This window comes from Hipposideros armiger, unplaced genomic scaffold (assembly GCF_001890085.2).
Source record: "Hipposideros armiger isolate ML-2016 unplaced genomic scaffold, ASM189008v1 scaffold_6, whole genome shotgun sequence".
Taxonomy (NCBI): domain Eukaryota; kingdom Metazoa; phylum Chordata; class Mammalia; order Chiroptera; family Hipposideridae; genus Hipposideros; species Hipposideros armiger.
Window position 1 is genome coordinate 8,738,813 of NW_017731356.1, and position 21,959 is coordinate 8,760,771.

The 21,959-nt window shown below is 39.0% G+C and overlaps 1 protein-coding gene across 2 annotated transcripts in view; it reads left to right on the top strand.

Moving 5' to 3' along the window:
- Window positions 1–21,889, top strand: part of SOAT1 (sterol O-acyltransferase 1) — a 58,834-nt gene extending 36,945 nt beyond the window's left edge. The window contains exons 4-16 of one of the 2 annotated variants that reach the window (XM_019646654.1): window positions 7,706–7,854; window positions 8,892–8,951; window positions 9,780–9,887; window positions 10,773–11,055; window positions 11,833–11,911; window positions 12,942–13,023; window positions 13,336–13,381; window positions 14,046–14,175; window positions 16,394–16,491; window positions 17,591–17,689; window positions 18,954–19,089; window positions 19,728–19,873; window positions 21,081–21,889. In XM_019646654.1, coding sequence (XP_019502199.1) covers window positions 7,706–7,854; window positions 8,892–8,951; window positions 9,780–9,887; window positions 10,773–11,055; window positions 11,833–11,911; window positions 12,942–13,023; window positions 13,336–13,381; window positions 14,046–14,175; window positions 16,394–16,491; window positions 17,591–17,689; window positions 18,954–19,089; window positions 19,728–19,873; window positions 21,081–21,137 — 1,473 coding nt within the window. In that variant the 3' untranslated portion in view covers window positions 21,138–21,889. The remainder of the gene's footprint in view (window positions 1–7,705; window positions 7,855–8,891; window positions 8,952–9,779; window positions 9,888–10,772; window positions 11,056–11,832; window positions 11,912–12,941; window positions 13,024–13,335; window positions 13,382–14,045; window positions 14,176–16,393; window positions 16,492–17,590; window positions 17,690–18,953; window positions 19,090–19,727; window positions 19,874–21,080) is intronic. The other variant, XM_019646663.1, reaches the window with a different exon arrangement.
- The last annotated feature ends 70 nt before the right edge of the window (window positions 21,890–21,959 follow it).

The following is a 21,959-nucleotide window of genomic DNA, read 5'->3' on the forward strand; positions in this document are numbered from 1 at the left end:
GGGAGTCGAACCAGCAGCCTCATTGTTACGAGCGTGTGCACTATCCACTGAGCCATCCGGTGGCAGCTCAGCTCAAGGTGCCGAGTTCAGTCTTAGTTACGGGCGGGCATAGCCCACCGTCGAACACGCAGTCTTGTTGTTAGGAGCACGTGCTCTCACCAGCTGAGCCATCCCGCCCCCTGTTGGCAGCTCAGTGGCAGCTCAGCTTGGGCACAGCATCACTGGCCTGTGTGGGAATCGAACCAGCGGCCCTGTTGCTCAGAGCTCATGCTCTTAAGCTAACTCTTAACCAACTGAGCCACTTGGCCAGCACATGATTTTATTTTAATATTGTGCTACCATATACTCATAGGATTGCTTTAAGAACAGGTGGAATGTATTTTCTTACATAAAGTAGTTATTTTTCTGATTATAAAAGTAGTACGGGTTCATTGCAGAAAATTTCTTATAAATTTTCTGCAAAAAAGTATAAAAAGGAAACGGTCACCAACCATATATGCCCACCACTTGGAGGTAACATTTTGGTTTACCTCCTCCCAATAATTTGTTTTTCTTCTGTCACTCACAGATCCATGCTGACACACACAAGCATGTGTGTTGTAGGTACGTTGTCAAAATCAGCATCAATTTATTGGGCTGTCAGAAAAGTCATGACGTCCTTTTTTTCTATTGTTTTCATTGCAAAAATGTGTCATGACTTTTCCAACAACCCAATGTATATTCAGTTTGTGTATTTTTCTAAACATTATTTTGTGGTGTTGATTTTCTGTGATAAAATAGTCTTTGAAAATGTGATTTCAAAATGATTTCATGATAGCCATTTGTATACATATGTATATTTCTCCAGCTATATGTATCACTTGTATACATTGTATACATATATATCTGTATGTGTCATTTGTTGACTACTAGAAATGACTACTTTCTGGTTTCTAGTATTTTACAAAGGCTAATTAATGAAGTAAAAGAGGTAGGTAAAGATGATAAACAGTATAATACACCGTTTGGATAGTTAAGAGAGCTACCTAAGTAGATTAAGATAAATATATATGTTTTGGTTCATTAGACTGATAAAAATGTGATATGACAAATATTGTAGTCTAATTTAAATGGAGAGATAGCCCAGGACTCATTTTATTTTAAATAAAAAGGGATTATAATTCAGAGCTCTAATTTCACTAGTTGCTGGTTTATCTTGAACCTTTGGCTTTCTGTATTAAGGATTGTGCAATAGTTATGCTCATGACTTACTTCCAAACCAGTTTTCTTTTTCTTTTTTAATATTAGAGGAGGGCTTTATTACAATGCACTATTTAGGACTGTAAACCTCTTTTGCATTGATCCTTTCAAATGAAATATTTACAACAGAACTAAGCTGAAGAACACCTTACTTTTTCTTAGGTAACCTACTATTTTCAGGCTACTTGTATGTCATTGGCTTTTTTGGAGTTCTGCTTTTTTGGCTTATGGTGCTAATCATATAGAAAATATTTCAGATACAGCACAGTGGAAATCAGTATCATATATGTGAACTCCTCTGAGGTCATAGACTGCGGTCCTGATCCTGGTTATATGGTTTACAAGTTCTGTGACCTTGGGCAGGTCACATCACTGTACTTGTTCAAGCCTAGATCTCCCATATGTAGAATAGGAATTATTGCCTACTTCAAAGATTGTTTTAAGACAAGAAATAGTATATAAATGCCCCTAAGACAGCATCTAGCATATAGCAGTCATTCAATAAATAATAGCCATTAGCAGCAGCAACAACAATAATGATTTTTAGTACCTTTCTTTTCATAGCTTCTAGAAAGAAATCGGGTGCTATACAATAGACACTGAATGAAACCAGCAGTGGTAGGGGGAAGAGTTGCAGTGCCAGGGTTGGTTTCAGAATCTGTTCGGAAATATATTTAACACCTGTACAGCCTTTCTAGCTGTTTTGCAGAGAGCTGGATGTACAGTGGTTAACAAAAAGACACAGTGTTTAAAGTCAGGCCAGGGAGGCAGACATTAAGACACCCCAAAATAGAACTAAATGGAATTCGAAATTGTTTTAGGTGCGGTGAAGGAAAAGAATAAGATGCAGTCACTTTAGCGTGATTTGTTAAGGGGGAGACCTCTCTTGAGGAGTCAATTTAGCTTAAGACCTAAACACTGTATTACCTGTTCTAGTGTGTTACCTGTTTTGCCCCCAAAGGTCAGGTTTCTGGTTCCATGCCACTGCGAGGTTGAAAGGTTCTCTGTGCAAAGCCAGGTAGTGAATCAAAGAAACAAGGAATTCATGGGCTAGCAATATGGCCTGTGGAGTCAGAATATAATTTTCTGTACTCTGTATCCAGAGTGTACATTTTTCTGAGTGTTTCTTTCTCTCGGCCTACTTTTTAAGTTTTTCATGCCTCTGTGCCTTGGAAAGCGTTATTTTATCTATCCATAAGTGACCCTGCTCTTTTCTCATTTTAAGACTCATTCCAAAGTAACCTCTGCTTGAATGCATACTGGAACATATTTATACACCTTGTGCTTCAAGCATCAGTGGTTTCCTGGTGCCCTCGGGATAAAATGAAAAACTCTTAAAATGCCTTAAAGCTCCTTCATGAGCTAGTCCCTGGTCCCTGTGTGTGTGTCTCTCGCTTCATGTCTGATCCCTCGTGTGTCTGAGCCTTCCCTGTGTATTTCAGCCAGGGGATCTGCTTCACAGTGGCTGTCCCCGTTCTTATAATCTCAGAGGTGGTCTACTTTGGCTACTTATTTTATTTATTTTTTATTTTTTAAATTTTTACTGGGGAACAGTGTGTTTTTCCAGGACCCATCAGCTCCAAGTCATGTAGTTGTTTCAGTCTAGTTGTGGAGGGTGCAGCTCAGTGACCCATGTGGGGATCGAACCAGCAACCTTGGTGTTATGAGCTCTGCACTGTAACCAACTGAGTTAACCGGCTGCCCCCTGGCTGCTTATTTTAAAAGTAAGGTTTCTTTGAGTTCTAAACTATTGGATTCTGTTTACTAGATTAGCCAAGCACCTGCTGTTTAGTTTCTAGCTAATTGCCTACCTTTTTCTGCCGTTGTCCTTCTGTCCATCTGTCGTCATGCTGGGACACTCATAGTCCATGGGCTGGGTGCAATGAATATTAATAGAGATGAGATTGGGAAGAGAAGCAAATGAGAAAGCCTATGACCTTCACCGCCTTTCAGGTGACTGGTATTAGACATTACTCAGATGTATTGTGATCACATTTTGAAGTTCTGACTGAGGCCTGTTTTATGTTATTGAAGAAGACAGATGTGGGAGCACGTCTGTCTTTTTCAATATTCCCTCTTACAATGGGGGTGACAGTCACAAGCAGCCACTCTTCATTTTCATCAGTACTTGGATACACGAAAGGAGGCTGGGAACCGTAATGGTGTCCACAGTAGAATTCTTCCTCCTGGTGGCAGCAGCTTCTGTCATCTTGAATTCCTCAGAGAAAGAGGAAAGGGCATTAAGACATGAACATTGGGCACCTAGTTAGTATAATGTTATGTAAAGGAAGGTGGTGGGTTCAAATAGTTACCTTTTAATAGTAATGGCACTAAATGGTAGACTTGGTTTAAATTGCAGTTTTTACTGTATTGTTGCATTGTTACACTGTTGCATTTGTTTCTTTATAAGTTAGCTCTGACTTGAGTGGGGAGGGATTGGAGCTACAAATATCTATAGAGTGATAACTGTCAAGTACTGTGCTGTGCGTTTTTTGCAGGGCTTTTTGTTTGTTTGTTTTTGTTTGGGCTTTTTAAACAATTAAGTTCACACAACAGTTTAGCAAGGTAGATGTTATTGGCATGGAAGGAACTGCTCAGAAAAGTGTAGCAGCTTGCCTGAGGCCACATACAGGTGGCGGGGATAGAACTTGAACTCAGGTCTGCCTGAATGGAAGCTCGTATTTCTACCACTCCTTTATTATCAGCACTAAAGACATCTTTTTTCTTAGTATTGTACTAGCTCAAGTACAGATTTAGATGTGAGTTCCTGTCCTACTCACATGTAAATTTTATTGCAGGAAAAAAAACACAAAAGACATGAATTAATCACGTTAAAATAAGGGCCTTTTTTTAGCTCAGCCTACCCAAGCAGGGTTCTGCCTTGTCTGAGGTGTCAGGGGTTGGAGTCACAGGAGGCAGACGGGGGTTGTGAAAGAAGAGTTACAAGGAGACTTAGCACCTGCTGCCACCTTATGTAACGACCCTCACGCTATTGAGATCAGCCTGCCGTTTTTATTCTTTTCCTTTCTTCTTCATTCTCCTGTCACTCTGAACTGCTCTTTCTTTGTGGTAGTCACTGCACCGTTAATAATTTATGTCTTTGCCTGTTGATAGATGATGAGCTTGGTAAGAGCAGGAGTGTGTGTATCTCCTTCACCACCAAAGGTGTTTAATAATAGAAATACTCCTTGTTATCCAAATCTGTTTGGTCCCTGAGATCAGGTGGCGGCTTGGGATAACAAGGGACACCCTTATTTGTGGGATGACTAGAGAAGATGAAAAGGTAGGAGTCCCGAAGCAGGGAGAGAAGCGGATAGGAGGAAGGGGAAAAGGAATGGCTACAATGGATCAGGAGGGTGACGGTAAGGAGATTGCTGCAGACCTTCTTACTAAATGACTAGACGTTTCAAGTTGTTTGGAATGTATGACAAAGGTTCATCTGCGGGCAAGTAGCCAGTAAGGCACAAGACCTTGAACCACAAGACGCTGACTACATTCCTCTGGAGTTGGGTGGATCAGGACCTGATTTCAGCAGTTTTTACTGACATTTGTGTAACATTCACCGTGGTCTGCCTAACCCAGCCCTTCACTGGGCAGGAGGCTGGCTGGCTCCACAGCATGAGGAATCCTCGCTAAAAGCCAGAGCTGGCCTCCCTTTGCCACATCTCCAGATTCCAGGCTTGTGATTTACTACTGAGTAAAATGTCTGTGGACTGATTGAGATGAGTCGGGGAGTAGAGCGTGCCGACCTTGGGTGGTTCAGCCCCCTCCTGCCATCCCCCCTTCTTTTCTGTGACCTCAATTCTTACCACACTTTGGCTGCAGCTATGAAGTCCTACTTCTTGCTGTTTCTCAAACATGCCGAGGGTGTTCCTGCCTCAAGGCCTTTTCACTTCTGCTTCTTTCTTTCTGGTCCTTTCCCCACAGGTATCCACTCACTTTTGCCCTCCTATTCTTCTTCACATCGTCTCTAATGGCATCTTATCTTTGAAGCTTTCCCTGACCTCTCTGAAAAAGAATGCCACCGCCCTTCTCCCTCTGCTTTATTACTTTGCATAATACCAGCTGGCGCACTGTCGGTCCTGTTTACTCCCACTGGAATCTACATTCCATGAGCGCAGGGACTTGGTTTGTTCATTGTGGTGTCTCCACCTCCAACAGTCCCCAGAGCGATATCTAGCACTTAGTAGAATGAATGAATGATTTTCCTTCTTCTCTTTTAGTATACTTGTACCTGGGACATCATTTTTGTAGCTGGAAAAAAAAATCTTTATTAATTAGTCCAATTCTAGAGATTAAATGAGAAAGAACCTTTTTTTTTTATGTTACTTTTTTGAGGGGGTTTGTTTTGGTTTTAGTTGGGGAAAGCAACCAATTTAAAGATTTCAAAGTGCTCTCCTCGCACTGTCGTATAAAGACCGTGTACTAACCCATCGAACCACTGGACTCTGGGTGGTGAGCACACACTGTGATATATAGATGATGTATTGAAGAAATGGACACTTGAAACCTATGTAATTTTACTAACCATTGTCACCCCAATAAATTTAATAAAAAATAAATAATAAATTGTAGAAGAAGAAAAAATTCGAAATGAAGATGGCATATAATTGAAATGGAACAAGGAAAAGGAGCTAAAATGAAATACTATTAGATAACCTTAATGTGAATAATTTTGTAAAAATTGTTCTTGGGCTGGCCAAGTGGCGCTTTGGTTAAAGCTCGAGCTGGCTTGGGATGCCAGCTCTGAGCAGCAGCAGGGCCACCAGTTCGGATCTCACATGAGGGCCAGTGACGCTGCGCCCTGTACAGCTAAGATGGTGAACAACAGTTCGACCTGGAGCTGGGCTGCCGTGAGTCGCTGGTGACAGCGTAGGCTGCAGCAGGGCTTAAGTGGGCTGCCATAAGCTACTGCGAGTGGCTGGCAGCCGGTGTGAGCTGCCAAGAGCTGCCGTGAGGGGCCGTCCAATGGCCGGCGACCAATCTGCCTCACCTGGGAAGAGCACAATGATAATACCAACATGGACCAGTGAAGCAACGTCCTCCACAACTAGACTGAAGAACAAAAGGACAGCAACTTGTCTGTTCCCCTTCCCTGATTCCTCAACGCTGTTCCCCTCTCCCAGTTCCCCAATAAAACCAACCAACCAACCAACCTATTCTTTCTCCTAGGGAACATAGATCTTCTTCTGTATTTTGTCCTTAAAGTCATTCACATTTTCTGTTTTGGCTGATATTTTCCTATCTTTCTGCTTTTTATCACATTGCCTCCTTCTGTCATTTTTCACTTAGAATTAAATCCTACTGATCCTTTGAGGTTTCAGCTCAACTCCCAGCTAAAAGAAGACATTTCCAGTCATCTCATCCTTGTTTCTTTGTTTGCTAAACCATTATATGTTCTTTGAGTCTTCATTGATGGTTATATCGCTCAGGTGACACTTTTCTGTGTATTGCTTATATGTGTGTATTTTGTATTTTCCATCTATGTCAGCTGTCTTGTGAAATGTGTATCCTCATCTGTGCCCAGGACCCAAATGGCATTTGAGGACTGTGGGAGACAGAAGTTGAAAAGGCTTCATGCAATTCCATTAGACACATTGATATTTTTTTGGCTTTACTTTTAAAGGACATGGACAAACTCTTAGTATATAACAGAACCTAGAAAAATGTTACTTCACATAGTTTAGGTTTAACTTAAATGACTGATTTAGACGAAAGAACATTTTTTTCATGGAAAAATTAGAAAGTTAACTCTTTGTGTGCTTTTGTGTAGATGAGTGCTTCCAATTTTAAAATACCCAGATTTACAGTTTGAGCATCCATAGTAGGTGGCCTATTGTAATCTGAAGAAATCGTTTTTGGCTTCATACTTTTCAAAAACTGGATGTTAAAAATAGTCTGGGACCAAAATGTACAACAATTTTGTTACGAAAATATATGTTACTGTTAGATTAATCTATAGCTATGGAGGTAGGAATAAACATTATCGTGTATCTGTTGGTAATATATAGAAATGACATGATCTAAAATATAAAGAGTGGGTACTTGGGTGAAGGCGTTGCTTGAGAAGAAAGGGGACTTTATATAATACTGATTTTTTACTTTTTGTTTTCCGGATAAAAATTTGAAGAGAAAAACATACTGTCTTTTTTATCATTTCTGTTATTTTGGTTTTGTATATTATTTGTAGGTGTTCATTTAGTGGGTGACTGCTTGATATCTTGATTTATGCTTGAAACGATATAAATTTTTTAAAAGACAAATCATCATGTTGCTTTATAAGTAGCCATTTCTGAAACTACAGGTCAGCTGTAGAAATCATTTTTCTGTTTTTACTCCTGTGAACTCGCTTGACATGGATTTCTTTGATCCAGCTCTATTTAAGAGAACCCGTTAGGACAATGTTAATAACCCATAAGCATGAGTTAGTTCCTAACGCTTTCCTTCATTTGTTGTAAAATTCTAGGAATTGAAGCCATTTTTTATGAAGGAAGTTGGCACTCACTTTGATGACTTTGTGACCAATCTCATTGAAAAATCAGCATCATTAGACAATGGTGGCTGTGCGCTCACAACCTTTTCTGTTCTTGAAGGAGAGAATAACCACAGAGCTAAGTAAGTAAGAGTATTAGTTTCTTTTAATGCAAACATCTACTCTGGTATAGCCCAGCGGTCAGAATGTGGGCCCCAGAAATGCCTGGATTCACACCCTGGCACCTTCATCAGCTGCGTGTTGCCTTGGGCAGATTATTCAACCATGGGGGACGGGTGTGGGTGGGGGGGTTCTTTATCTTAAATGTGGTTTATAACAAATGTGCAGACCTCATTTAAGACTATGCAGACACTTGAGTGTTTTACCTTTAAACCGAACAATGACCTTATGAGGTAGATACTGGAACGATCTGTGTATTATAGATTAGGAGACTGAAGCACAGAGCAGTTAAGTGTTGTCCAAGATCACACAGCAGGGATTTCTCCCCAGGACCTGGTTCCACAATCCATGCTCTTCACCACTTCACTGTACAGCCTCCCGAGTGTACTCTGTACAATCCTTGTAATAAAGTGCAGCACAGTTAGTGTATATTTCTCTAATTGGTCAGTCATCCAGAGCAGGGGTCAGCAAACTTTTGAGATGGAACTACCCAAAGAGCCACAGTTTGCTGACCCCTGTACTAGATGTTCAAACGTGAGCCTTTAGTAACTGGAGGCAGCCTTTCAGGATTGTTGGAAGTCCTTTGACATTGGGGGAGGGTATCATAAATATTGGTGCAGTTTCGGAGAACAGACCAGTATGTGAACCGGAAGTATGGCCAGAGGCCTGTCTGTGGCCTTAGGGATGCTTAGGAGAAGGAAGAGTGGTTGTCCGTGTGTGACGCCAGGAGCCAGTGCTGCTTTAGTTGGGTGTGCGTAATATTTCTTGCCCCCGAACCAGATAGGTGTGCATCTGCCTATCTGCATTGTTCAGAAGGTGTAAATGAGGTAACACCCATAAAGTCCTTATCGCAGCACCTGGATTATAGTGAGAGGGCGGTTATTAATGTCACTTGCTGTCGTTGGTAATGTTCTTTCTCTTATCCCTAGGCTTACATTTCTTATAATACTGACGTATTTATATTTTGTTTTGATTTTTTTTTTTTTTTTGCTCTTCCCAGAGATCTCAGAGCACCTCCAGAACATGGAAAGATTTTCGTTGTGAGGCGATCTCTCTTAGAGTGAGTATTTTTTTGTTTCTTTAGTTAATTATTTGTTTGAATTAAAAAAAAACAACAACTATTCTGATAGTTAGAATCACTGCTTAATTCATGAATGCTTAATGAGTTTGTTCTGTATTCATGTAAATCATTAGTTTTGACACTTGGCTGTCTCGTGTTTCTTCTTTCTGATCCTCTGGCTCTTTATCTAGTTTCAAAGGAGATGTTAGAAATAAGAATAGTTATCTGTCCTCTGATAAATTCCTTGAAGTTATGCTGCAGTCTCAGTCAAATAAAAAGATCAATGAGGATAGAAAATAAAAGCATTTGTAAATGGTTAAACTTATAGACTTGTAGGGCTTGCCGTTGGTTATCATCAACAGTATAGAAACACATACGTGTGAATCTTAACATCTTGGGAGTAGATAGTTATATAGTATGTATTTAAGTTAAGTGTAGGGAGTGGAATGTAAGAAAGGATTTTTAAAAATCTTTTTAGCATTCGAAATAGTTTCTGTGTTCCCTGTTTTTAGCGAACGGCCATTTGCCTACCTTAGAAAACCATGGCTTCAGGAATGTATACCATTCCTTTTATATCCATGCTGTTTTCTAGGAGGCAGTATCATTTCATCGGAAAGAGCTTGTCCTAAGCTCTTCCATGAATTTTTACCTTGGTCGTGTCATTTACTGTCTCTACTTCAGGTTTAATATTCTGTGATTGCCGTTTGAGATGTTTTTGGAGGGTGGATGACGTATCTTCTGAGCTGCTTTAAAGCCAAGTCTTTAACATAGGGTGTTTTACAATTAAATGTAGATTATTAATTTGGTTTGTGTAAACTACATTTACAGTGAGCTGTTCGAGGTGGACCACATCAGAACAATTTATCACATGTTCATCGCCCTGCTCATTCTCTTTATCCTCAGCACCCTCGTAGTGGATTACATCGATGAAGGAAGGTAAGACAAGAGAAAGGACGTTTGGCTAGTTGATGCATGGGGGTGTTGGAAATTTTCACTGTACTTAAGTTTTGATGAAGAGTGATTTAGTTCAGTTTGCTTCAGAAAATCCTAAAGCGGCTGACTTGCGGTTGAGATTCCTCTCTCCTGAAAAATACAACTAAAAAAATGAGAAGGTTTCATTACTTTTATTTTTAAAATGGTTTATTTGAATAGACCATAATTAGTATTTCTAGATAGTTTCCCTAAATGGGAGAATTTTGTGTATGTGATTTATCAATTTTTCTACAATGGCATATGTTTTATATAGTTACTAAAAATAAGTAGCTTATTGGAATTTAATGTTTTGAAAAATGTGATATTTCTTTTTAATATAAAAATCAAATTGTAACTTTAAAAATTACTGTGATAGTTATACATTGAATTATTGCTTTATTAGAAAATTAAATTTTGAGATAGTGATATAATAAAATATTAATAGATTTTTGAATTGTACCTGTTTTCTTCTGAAAAATAATCTTTTGTACCTAACAGTGATTGCTATTTGAATACTTGATTAACTTTGCCATAGACTATTTCAGAGCTTAAAATGTGAGAATGCAATCTTTGAGAAGTTCAAAGTCTTATTTTGGGTTACCTCAAGTATCTTCTGTTCAAAGACCATATTATCTTAGGGCTTTTAGAAAATGTTCAAATACATTTTGAAACAGAGGCTTAGAAGCAGGTCTCTATCTAGCACAACTATTAACATCCATGACTTCAGCGTGTTAATGTTGCTGTGTTTCCTAAAGTTGAGAGTTTGGGGCCTGAACGTTGTGAATTGTGTGAATCAATGCGTATTAAAATTTCACTTCCGTGCCCTTTCTCTGTGCTTTTTCTCCCCAGACTGGTGCTTGAGTTCAGTCTCATGTCTTATGCTTTTGGCAAACTTCCTGTTGCTATTTGGACGTGGTGTGCCATGTTCTTGTGCACACTTTCACTTCCCTATTTCCTCTTTCAACATTGGGCCAGAGGCTACAGCAAGAGTTCTCATCCAGTGATCCACAGTGTCTTCCATGGCTTGCTTTTCATGGTCTTCCAGATTGGAATTCTAGGTTTGGGACCAACATGTATTGTATTAGCGTATACACTGCCACCAGCTTCCCGGTGCATTGTTATATTCGAACAGGTAAAGTTTTGAGTGTTGCCTGATGCAACCCTGTGCTCAGTTAAAATAATAATAGCACTAATGGTACTACTGCTGCTAATGTTATTATTATAACAACAATAATATTATACTGACGTTCTGTTGTTATTAGTCATATTATTATAGTTGGATAAATTTTCATATCTGGTTCTTTGTGCTATTATCTGTAAAATGAGTGTGAAGCTAGCTCACCTCATCTCTTAAAATTTGTTCTAGCTTCAGTGTTCTCTGATTCTTAATAATTGAAATAAACCATATTGAACTGTCCTGGATTAATCCAAATGTTGTTCTTGAACACTTTTTGTGGTAGTCCTCTATACTATACAGTATTTTTATAATGAAAAACCCCACTTTTGAGCTGTCAGATCCATTGCTTTGTCATATAATTATTCCCATCTAAAGAACGGAATTTTGTTTACACACCTTCAGAATTTTCTAACCTATATTGGCCACCTATAGTACTCTGTTTGACTAATGGAAAGGACCATCTCAGGAGACTTTCTTTGTACACACTCTTAATTTCTTAATTTGTAATATACCTGTAATAGTACTGTTAGACGCAAAATAATTTGAGTAATAACATGTCCTTCTTTAGAGTTTGGTTTCCATTGGCTTTGCTCCATAAAAGTGAACTTGAGTTGGTATATGCAAAATTAAAAGATTCCTGATGTGCCTATAATCTCGTGTGGTTCTGCGGTTGCTTATATGAGACAAAACAATGATAGAAAACTCATCTTTTTCTTCCCCCTTCTTTTGTAGATTCGTTTGATAATGAAAGCCCATTCATTTGTCAGAGAGAATGTGCCTCGGATCCTAAATTCAGCTAAGGAGAAATCAGGTACATAATTCCATTATGTGAAATGATTATTCATAGGGTATTTCAGCCTTTGGTTTTTATTGGGATGGCATATTACATTTTGTACATGTTTGATTTTAAATATATAGGATCCACATTGATTTGGAAGACTATCTCACTATTTTTGTGATTGTTCCTGTTTTGCTTTCATACTTACAATTCAAAAACATTGATCATTAGACTCTTGTAACTTTGTGTAATTTTTTTGTTTGTTTGTTTTTTTGTTTTTTTAAAGCAGGCACTCTTTGCTACTCTTTTTTTTTTTTTTTTAAGGAATTGGGGGTATGGGAACAGCGCTGGGGAATTGGGGGAAGGGGAACACACAAGTTGCTGTCGTTTTGTTCTTCAGTCTTGTGGAGGATGTTGCTTCACTGGCCCAAGTTGATACCATCATTGCGCTCTTCCCGGGTGAGGCAGATCAGTCGCCAGCTTCTAAACGGCCGCTTACTGTGGCTGCTGGCCACTCACGCTGGCTGCTGGCCACTCATGCTGTCTGCTGGAAACTCACTGTAGCCCATGGCAACCCACTGCAGCAGGGGCTGCAGCCTACGCCATCACCGGTGACTCACGGCAGCCCAGCTCCAGGTTGAGCTGTTGTTCAGCATCTTAGCTGTAGAGGGCAGTGTCACTGGCCCTCACATGTGGGATCTGAACCGGGGCCCTCTGGCATCCCAAGCCAGTTCTTAACCATCGCGCCACTCGGCCGGCCCCAACTTTGCGTAATTTTTTATAGAATATTAATAGACTCCATACACCCATGTGTACTTATTACTCTTTGAATTGCTGCTTAAAACTCTAAAAGTTATCTCTAAGTCACAGGAATAGCTTAGTTTAGAGGGATTGGTATATTAATATAAGAATAAGAAGTCCTCATTTTGGGAAGATCAGAAAGAAAATATGAACCAAGGAAAGGTAGTTTTATTCTTCCCTATTCCGTGCTTCCTTATTTCCTTCTAGTTTTGCTAGGAGAAATTGAAGAGCTTGTGACCTAAGCATAGTTGTCCTTTTCCAGGCACTGTCCCGGTACCCACCGTCAACCAGTACTTGTACTTCTTGTTTGCTCCTACCCTCATCTACCGTGACAACTATCCCAGGTAATGGCGCTGTGAAGTAGGAACGTGGTGAGTACCGGAAGTGTGGCCTAGGCGGGGTGGGATAGGTAGGTAGGGGCTGCTTCGTGTAAGGCTACAGAGAAAATAGAATGAGTTTTAACTGTCTCACTGGCCTGGTGAGCCCCAAATGGTGGTTCTAACAATTTGATTTGCTTACAGTAATTCTTGACAGAATTATGCACGTATTTCATATGCCGAAAATTATGTTCTGTGTGGGAAAATATTGTGAGGATCTGTATTAAAGTTCAATGATTTATTTTAGTTAGAGAACTTATTTTGTTGCTTCCTTTTTAGGACTCCCACTGTAAGATGGGGTTATGTTGCCATGCAGTTTGCACAGGTAAATTTTTCTTAACTGCCTGAGGTTTGTTGATTAGTGGGAGGCGGGGATTTGAATTTATTATAATTTAATCTATTTAAAGAGTTGGTAAATCCATATCTGTTGGGAGCTCTAGAACTCTTTCTGAAGTCTTTAAATTATTCCCAGTACGGTAAACAGTGTTGTCAACATCAAAAGTAATTTTCTTCAATAAACGAATTTATTTTAATTAAAGTAATTCCATTTGGTGAGTTCAGTAAGCATCTATATTAATTTTCCCCTCCCCTCCTGGTTTTTCATTTGTGGATATATGTGTGTGTGGGTGTGGTCTGGCCCACTCCCCAAACCTCTCCAACCCCTTATCAGAATCATAAATCCCCAAAATTCCCATTTTTAAATTCTTGTCTCAATTAAATACCCATTTATGAAATAAGTTCTTTTGCTATGGGTTTCATGTAGCAGGAAAAGCAAGTTCTAAGAGGTCTGATCTTTTAAAAATGCTATTTGGTAAAGGGTTGGGAAAAGATATAGTAGAAACTAGGCATGAGTAATAGCTGAAGGGTTATAGCTTGGCAATTTTATTTACTAGTGTTAAATGGACTATATATATGCTTTGGAAGGAAAAAATCATTATCTTCCCTTATGGAGCCATCATGATTATAAGTATGTCTTGGTTGCGTTCCAGGTTTTTGGTTGCTTATTTTACGTGTACTACATCTTTGAAAGGCTCTGCGCCCCCTTGTTTCGGAATATCAAGCAGGAACCCTTCAGCGCACGTGTTCTGGTCCTGTGTGTTTTTAACTCCATCTTGCCAGGTAACATGGGTACTGGTTAATTTAGCCATTCATAAAGCTGCAAGGACAATAGAAAGCCATTATGTATGAGCACCTTTGAGTTACCTGCTTTTCACTGTTAACTCGACACATCTATACCCATCTTGACCTCTTTCCGTCTGTCTCATAAATGAAGTATATTTCAGTCTCAGGCCAATTGGTCTTCTGACTTACACTCAAGTGTTGCTTTCTCTGACTGTGGATAGTGCATATTTAGGCTTTGTTTTCCCGTAATCTTGCTCCTATTCTAGCTAGGCCACTGGAATAGACTTTATTAAAATCATTAGTAATTTCCTGATTCTAAATCCTGTACACGCTCTAGCCCTTACTTTGCTTCATCTCCATGAAGCATTGGATGCCGTTGACCACATTTTGAAATCTCCCTTGCCACTCTTTCTTATTCTTCTGTCTTCCTGGCCATTCTTCAATCTCCTAACTTAGTTTATTCCACTTATTTTTTTTTTAGAGATATGTGAGCCAGGTGCTGAGGACATAGCAGTGAACAAGACATACATACTCTTTACTCTCTGGAAGCTTGCAATTTAATTATATTTGTAGTCTCTTTTACTTTTTCTTTTTTGTGTAACCGTTAAATGTTGGTGATGTTTTCCGTCATCACCTTCTCTCTTCCTTTCCTTCTCTCCCAGACTTCTAGTAACCCTCCCTGATTACCCCCCAAGGTTCACTTCGGTAAACTCTTTTATCTGTCCATTTAATAGGATATATATTACATACTTGTGTGTCTTCCTCACTAAGCTACAAATTCCTTGAGATCAAGGATTATTGCTTATAGCCAGTCAAATATTGTCTAATAAATAGTAGATGCTCTATAAATATTTTTTTAATAAATAAGTGAATGAAAGGGGTGGGCATGTAAACGGATATTTTACCGCATAGTGGAATATATACTACATAAGGAGGATAAAGAAAGTGCTGATGAACTTTGTATCATGTTGGAGTTGATGTTTAACATTGGGTATTGAAAGTAGATAGGCGTTTGCCTGGCAGAGAAGTGGTAAAAAGGTGCTTTCAGGTAGTGGGACAGATGCAAAGGCAGAGTTGTTTTAGAGTGGACTTTAGAAAAATCCAGTTATGGATGATGTTTGCAACACTGGGGGCGTAGAGTCGGAGAAAGTTAACCTTACCACTATTGACATTTGGGGCTGGATAATTCTTTATTTGGGGGGACTGTCTTGTACATTGTAGGGTATTGAGCAACATCCTGGCCTCTAACAACAAGATACCAGTAGCAACACCGCCACCCCTTGAGCTGTGACAACCAAAAATGTCTCCAGAATTGCCAAATGTTTCCATGTTTCCTGGTGGGGCAGGGAAGGGCATGGCAAAATCTCCCCCAGTTTTAAACAACTGGTTTAGAGGAATGCATGAGGGCCAGATTTTAAAGGGCTTTGGGTAGCAAGTTAAGCTGTACATCTGGACATTTCTATTAAAAACAGGCTGGGTCATGGGGCCGGCCGAGTGGCGTGATGGTTAAGAACTGGCTTGGGACGCCAGAGGGCCCCGGTTCGGATCCCACATATGAGGGCCAGTGACACTGCCCTCCACAGCTAAGATGCTGAACAACAGCTCAACCTGGAGCTGGGCTGCCGTGAGTCGCCTGCGATGGCGTAGGCTGCAGTCCCTGTGGCAGTGGGTTGCCATGGGCTACTGTGTGTAGCAAGCAGCCAGCGTGAGCGGCCAGCAGCCGCAGTGAGCGGCCGTCCAGAAGCCGGCGACTGATCTGCCTCGCCTGGGAAGAGCGCAATGATGGTACCAACTTGGGCCAGTGAAGCAACGTCCTCCACAACTAGATTGAAGAACAAGACGACAGCAACTTGTCTGTTCCCCTTCCCCCAATTCCCCAGTACTGTTCCCATCCCCCCAATTCCCCAATAAAAATCTTAAAAAAAAAACAAAACAAACAAAAAAAAACAGGCTGGGTCATTTGTCATCTGTAAAACCCATTTGGAAGGAAGTTATTACTTTATAAAATTAAAATAATTAACTATCAAAAGAACACATGGGTAAGCTGGAATAACTTATTTTACAAAATGATTCTGGCTAAGCTGATGTTGACATAATGAACTGCTTGGTATGTGAGCTATTTGGAAAGACTCTTGTTTTTTTAATTTATTTTTTTTGGTTTTGTATTTTTTTCTCTTTCTTTTTTGGAAAGACCCTTAATATTGTTTATTTTTAGGTGTGCTGATACTGTTTCTGACCTTTTTTGCCTTTTTGCACTGTTGGCTCAATGCCTTCGCTGAGATGTTACGCTTTGGTGACAGGATGTTTTATAAGGTAATGTATACTGGCCTTATCACATTTTATTTGTGTCCCCATTGTCAAGTATTTGAGCATTGTTGGCTACTAGCTTTTTAATATAAGCAGTGAGAAATAACTTTTTTCACAAGCTTTATCAATATTAAGTCTGAAATTCTGGTATCCATATAATTAGCAAAGCCTTATGGTCTACCTTTAATATCGCTTCCTTCATCTAGCACCTGCTGTTTACTGGGTCCCGTTTTGGTGATTACAGAAAGAAAGCTGTGTCCAGAGCAGTATGAGAGTGTGCTGGTCATTCGTTTGAAATTGGCTGTCTGGTGCCGCAGGAGTGACCTCAGCAAATCATTCCATTTAAGATTGTTAGGTCATGAAAGAGATAACTGTTCCCTCCTTTATTTTTGGAAAACATTAATTCTGCTCAAAATAGTATTCTTACACTTCCAAAGTTGGAATTAAGTTCTAGACTGGAGCCAGAGCCTAGAGTTTTGTTTGTTTGTTTTGGGATTTTGGCAACACTCCAACCCTACCACTCCTTTCTCAAAGAAATAGTGAACGTAGGTTGAAAATTTTAGTTGTCTGATTCCATCGGTGTGATCTAAAGTAGAGGGCAAAGTAAATATAAAGGAGCGCCAGGATTTGGAGGTAGCCACCACCTCACTCCTTGGACAGCTTACGTTTTTCTGTTTGATACCTGCACACAGCCCCTTAGCATTAGCGTGCTATCCAACTCTATGTGACCTTCGATTCTCTCATTGTGTCCTACCAAGATAAGGGGGGCTTATGAGTTGCTATTTAGAGGAACACTAGATTTAATGATTCTGTGTGTCCTGTGGCTTCCACTACAACTTGTTTGATAATGAGACAAAATGAACATAGGGAGTTCATCATAATATAGAACTAGAATTGATGTCATATTACACACTAATAACCAAAATGCCTTTTAAGATTTTTTGACTACAGTATGTGGACTAAACATTTATCATAACACACTCTGGGTCTCATGTTGTGTGTGTATGTTCTTTGGGAGTATTCAGGAACTTTTGCTTTGGCTCTTTGTGTATGTGTATGTGGGTGTGGTATGTGTGTAGTTTTATAACTTTGCTTTTTTCGTCAGGATTGGTGGAACTCCACATCATACTCCAACTATTACAGGACCTGGAACGTGGTGGTTCATGACTGGCTGTATTACTATGCTTACAAGGACTTCCTCTGGGTAAGCAGCAAGATTTTGGTGATGTTAGTCAAGAAGTGGAGATTCTTTTCCAGAAAGTATTGTGCACCTGGAAGAAGTTACACTTGGTTGTCTTCAATTCTCTTATGAGCCATTTATGTCTAAGAAACCTTCTGCTTTGAATAGTACTGCTTAGATACCAGTACGTACAGTTACCGTGTTTCCCCAAAAATAAGCCCTAACTGGAAAATAAGCCCTAGCATGATTTTCGGGGTGCTCGTAATATAAGCCCTACCCCAAAATAAGCCCCAGTTAAGGTCGTCAGCCAGACATGACTATTTGAATAAATGTAGATTTTTGTGCATGAATCAATGAATAAAATGCGTCTTTTGGAGCAAAAATTAATATAAGACCCAGTCTTATTTTCAGAGAAACATGGTACTAAGCTAATAACATGTTTGTGCTCTAGATTTTATTTTATATAATCGCAAAATAAGAATGCATGGAAGCGTTTGGAGAAGTTGAAATGATTCACCAGTAATGGGTTTCTTATCAATCTCACAACAAATTATCTCCCACTAGCTTTCTTCATTATTGTTTTTGTTTGTTAAAAGTGGAAAACCACCTATGTTTGGATTTGTATCTCTCCATTTGGTGACATATATAGTTTTTTGAGATATTCTTTAGAGCAGAATGTATTTAGGTGGATGAAGTGTAATCTTGAGTCTCATGGTTGATTGATACTGGTTTTCTCTGGCTTGCAGACTTTAATTATTAAATAAGGTCACTGTTTGGCTTAATGACACCATGTTATGGTGCAAATACATAGTATTTGAGTGTTCTATCATTTATAAGTGTAGTTTCACTTATGGACAAGGCAAGTTCCTTCCTTCTAAATCTCAGTTTTGTTACCTATAAAAGTGGAGAGGACGCCCGCCTGGCAGCCTTGGTGTTATTCTAAAGATTGAGAATTGATGTATCTGTTTACACATTGAAGCTATGTTTTGTGAACCATAGTGATTTAGAAGTATAAGTTGTCGATGTTTTTGAAAATATACCCAGATCTTTCAACATCGGTGGTTTTGAAAATGCCTCATTTTAGTAAAATAAGGATTTTCAAGCATAGATTATTTTTTTGACATTATTATAATACATTTGGATTAATTCAAGGAGTAGATTGGACAATCACATATACATATAATTCAACAGGTGCCTTAGCATGCGGTAATTTTAAGTCATATGTATAGTTCGTGCTTAACTACCAACTTTGTTAAAACTACTTTTTAACACTTTGTTTTGACCCTAGTTTTTCACTAAGAGATTCAGGTCGGCCGCCATGTTAGCTGTCTTCGCGGTGTCTGCGGTCGTGCACGAGTATGCCCTGGCCGTTTGCCTGAGCTTTTTCTACCCAGTGCTCTTCGTGCTCTTCATGTTCTTTGGAAGTAAGTGTCTTCGCATGCCATGAGGGCTGAGTGTGATGCTAACAGAGACAGTGAGAAAATAAAGTTTAAAGTCAACGCAGAGAACTAGGTCGTAGGTAGTAATACCATCTCAAGGCAATAGTTGCTTATCAGATGGTAAGAACATTCATTTTGAGTAACTATACACAACTCTGTTTCAAGATGCCTACACTTCGAAGTCGGTAAATGAACTCAACTTCTTGAAGACTATTAATAATTCTGGTTTTTGACAGGTCACGAAAACTATAAAAACAACTTCCCCATACTTCAACTCTGTCAGTGTTCACCTTGTGAAAAGAACTGGCCCTTTTTTTGGGTGGAGGGAGAGGGACAAATCAGAATAATGAAACATATTTTCTTCTGAATACTATCTGATTTCTAAGTAATCACTGATTAATAAACTTCAACTCCGGAGCTTCATTTTTATTTCTAGGAACAGTGGCCAGAATAAAACATGCATACACACAATAGGTGCTCATTGTGATAATTAAATGATTACGGCAGATCGCCGAGGCCACTCATCTCCTGATAGATTATGTTTCACTATATATATATATATATATATATATATATATATATATATATATATATATATATGTTTGTTATCTTTCTAACTTTAGTGGCTTTCAACTTCATTGTCAATGATAGTCGGAAAAGGCCAATTTGGAATGTTATGATGTGGACTTCTCTTTTCGCGGGCAATGGAGTCCTCCTGTGCCTTTATTCTCAAGAGTGGTATGCACGGCAGCACTGTCCTCTGAAAAACGTGAGTCATCAGTTAGGGTGAAGCGGAAAAGGAACCCACTTGTCCCCTGATCGTGAGGGCCGGAGGGCAATATTGAGGGGAAAGAGGAGTGGAGATGATAATGAATTCGTGTTAAGGGGCGCGAAACATGGAGTAAAAGCATTAGCTTATTATCTGATCTCACTGCACTGTCCTTGAGAATTTTCTTTTCTTTGGTGTTCTTTACTTTGAACTGTCCTACTTTTTGGTTCTCTTCTTTTTTTCTTTCACTTTTACTGCCTTTTCTTTAGCTCCTAATTTTCTTCCTGTATCCTAAAAATGTAGGTGTTCTCCAGGGCTTCCCCAATGGCATGTTTACCTCCCCCAACCTAAACAAGTATTTTTTTTTTTACCCCTTCCTTTCCAAAGTAATTAACTATTTGTAAAAATGTCCAGCTACACTCCTGCCTAGGGTCCCATTTCCCTTGATTCTTTTTTGTTGTTGTTTTATTTTTCATAATTATGTAAGAGTGTCATTCTTAGACCTTTAGCTTTTAGCTGCATATGGATAACTCCCAAATATTTAGGGGATGCCTTCGTTGTATATCTGGGTATTTCTCACAGGCACCTATCACTGAAGATACTCACAATCAAAATAATCAGTTTCTCTGCCCAAGCTCCTCCTACTATCTATTCTGTTTTTGTTACATTGCTCTTAGGCTGCCTCCTTATTTCCTATTAATCTGCTTTGTGCATTTGAACTAACCGCTCTGGACTCCAAGCTCTGTCTCTGGTCACTGTACTCTTTACACTCAAATTCCACCTGCTAGATTTCATTTTATCAAAATCCAATTTGGATGCAACATCTTCCATGACACCTTTCAAATTCTTGCTCCAATCTATTTCCTGTTTCTAAACTTTGGTACAAAACCTTGTGTTATAGTAATTTGTGTATATATTTTATCATCCTTAACCTAACACCATTTAGAGTTTAGGCTAGTAAAAGTAAGGCTGTGCTAAAATAAAATACTGGGTTGTCGGAAAAGTCATGACACATTTTTGCAACGAAAAACATAGAAAAAATAACGTCATGACTTTTCCAACAATCCAATGGTTTAGAGGTTACTGAAACACTGGGAGGCATTTTAGAGATGTATAATATATAACAGTAGCACCCCCTGTACCCCATCTCATCTCATACACACAGTGCACACAAGTAAATTACTCTTCTGTTGTTTTTTCCTTGAAGCCCACATTTCTGGATTATATCCGGCCACGTTCCTGGACTTGTCGTTATGTGTTTTAGAAGTTTGTACTTGGTTTCCAACTTTGAACTGACGATTGGGTATTCTGCCTGATTGGGGGCCAGCATCCATTTCCAGCTGTTACTGAAGTTATCTGTGTTATTTGGACCACTCCAGACTCTACAGATCACTCACTCTATTCCTAAGTCACCTGAAGCTGAGTTGTCGAACGTTTATTGGAATCTTGTATACTTAAGCAATACTTTTTTTCCTTTTTGGGAGAAGGGAGACTTAGAGCTAACGTAATGACAAATTTTTGCTGGGTCATATTGGCTTAAGCCTCAGAAATTATATCTGTTTTGTTTCTTGACTCTATTTAATTAGAGACTAAACATGTTTTCTCGGCCACTGAGTTAGCCAAAACACTTATGAAGAAATTATTTAAATACCTCTGGCTTAGAAATTTTTCTCATGCACAATGTTGGAATGTATGCTAGTTAACCATGCGATTGGGAAAGAAAAGAAAATATTATGGAACGTTTTGCTATTTCTAGTAGAAAGAGAAAATATCTATTTTCCAAAGACAATCTTTTTTATATATCCTCATTTGTGTTTGTTTTTTGTTTTTTTTTAAATTCAGTTCTACTCAATTTTTACCTTGTTTTCATTATATAGTGTAAGTCATGATTTCTGTGAAGCAAAACTACACCTTTTGCCTTGAATTTTTGAGTTTGCATTCATAATATTATATATTGAGGGAATAAAAGTAGGAAGGGAAACAGAAAGAAGACACAGGACAAAGAAAAATATTTCCTCTTATAACTTCCAAAGTAAATTTAAAAAACAACTTGCAGAGTCAATCATGTGTTTGAATTATTTTATCA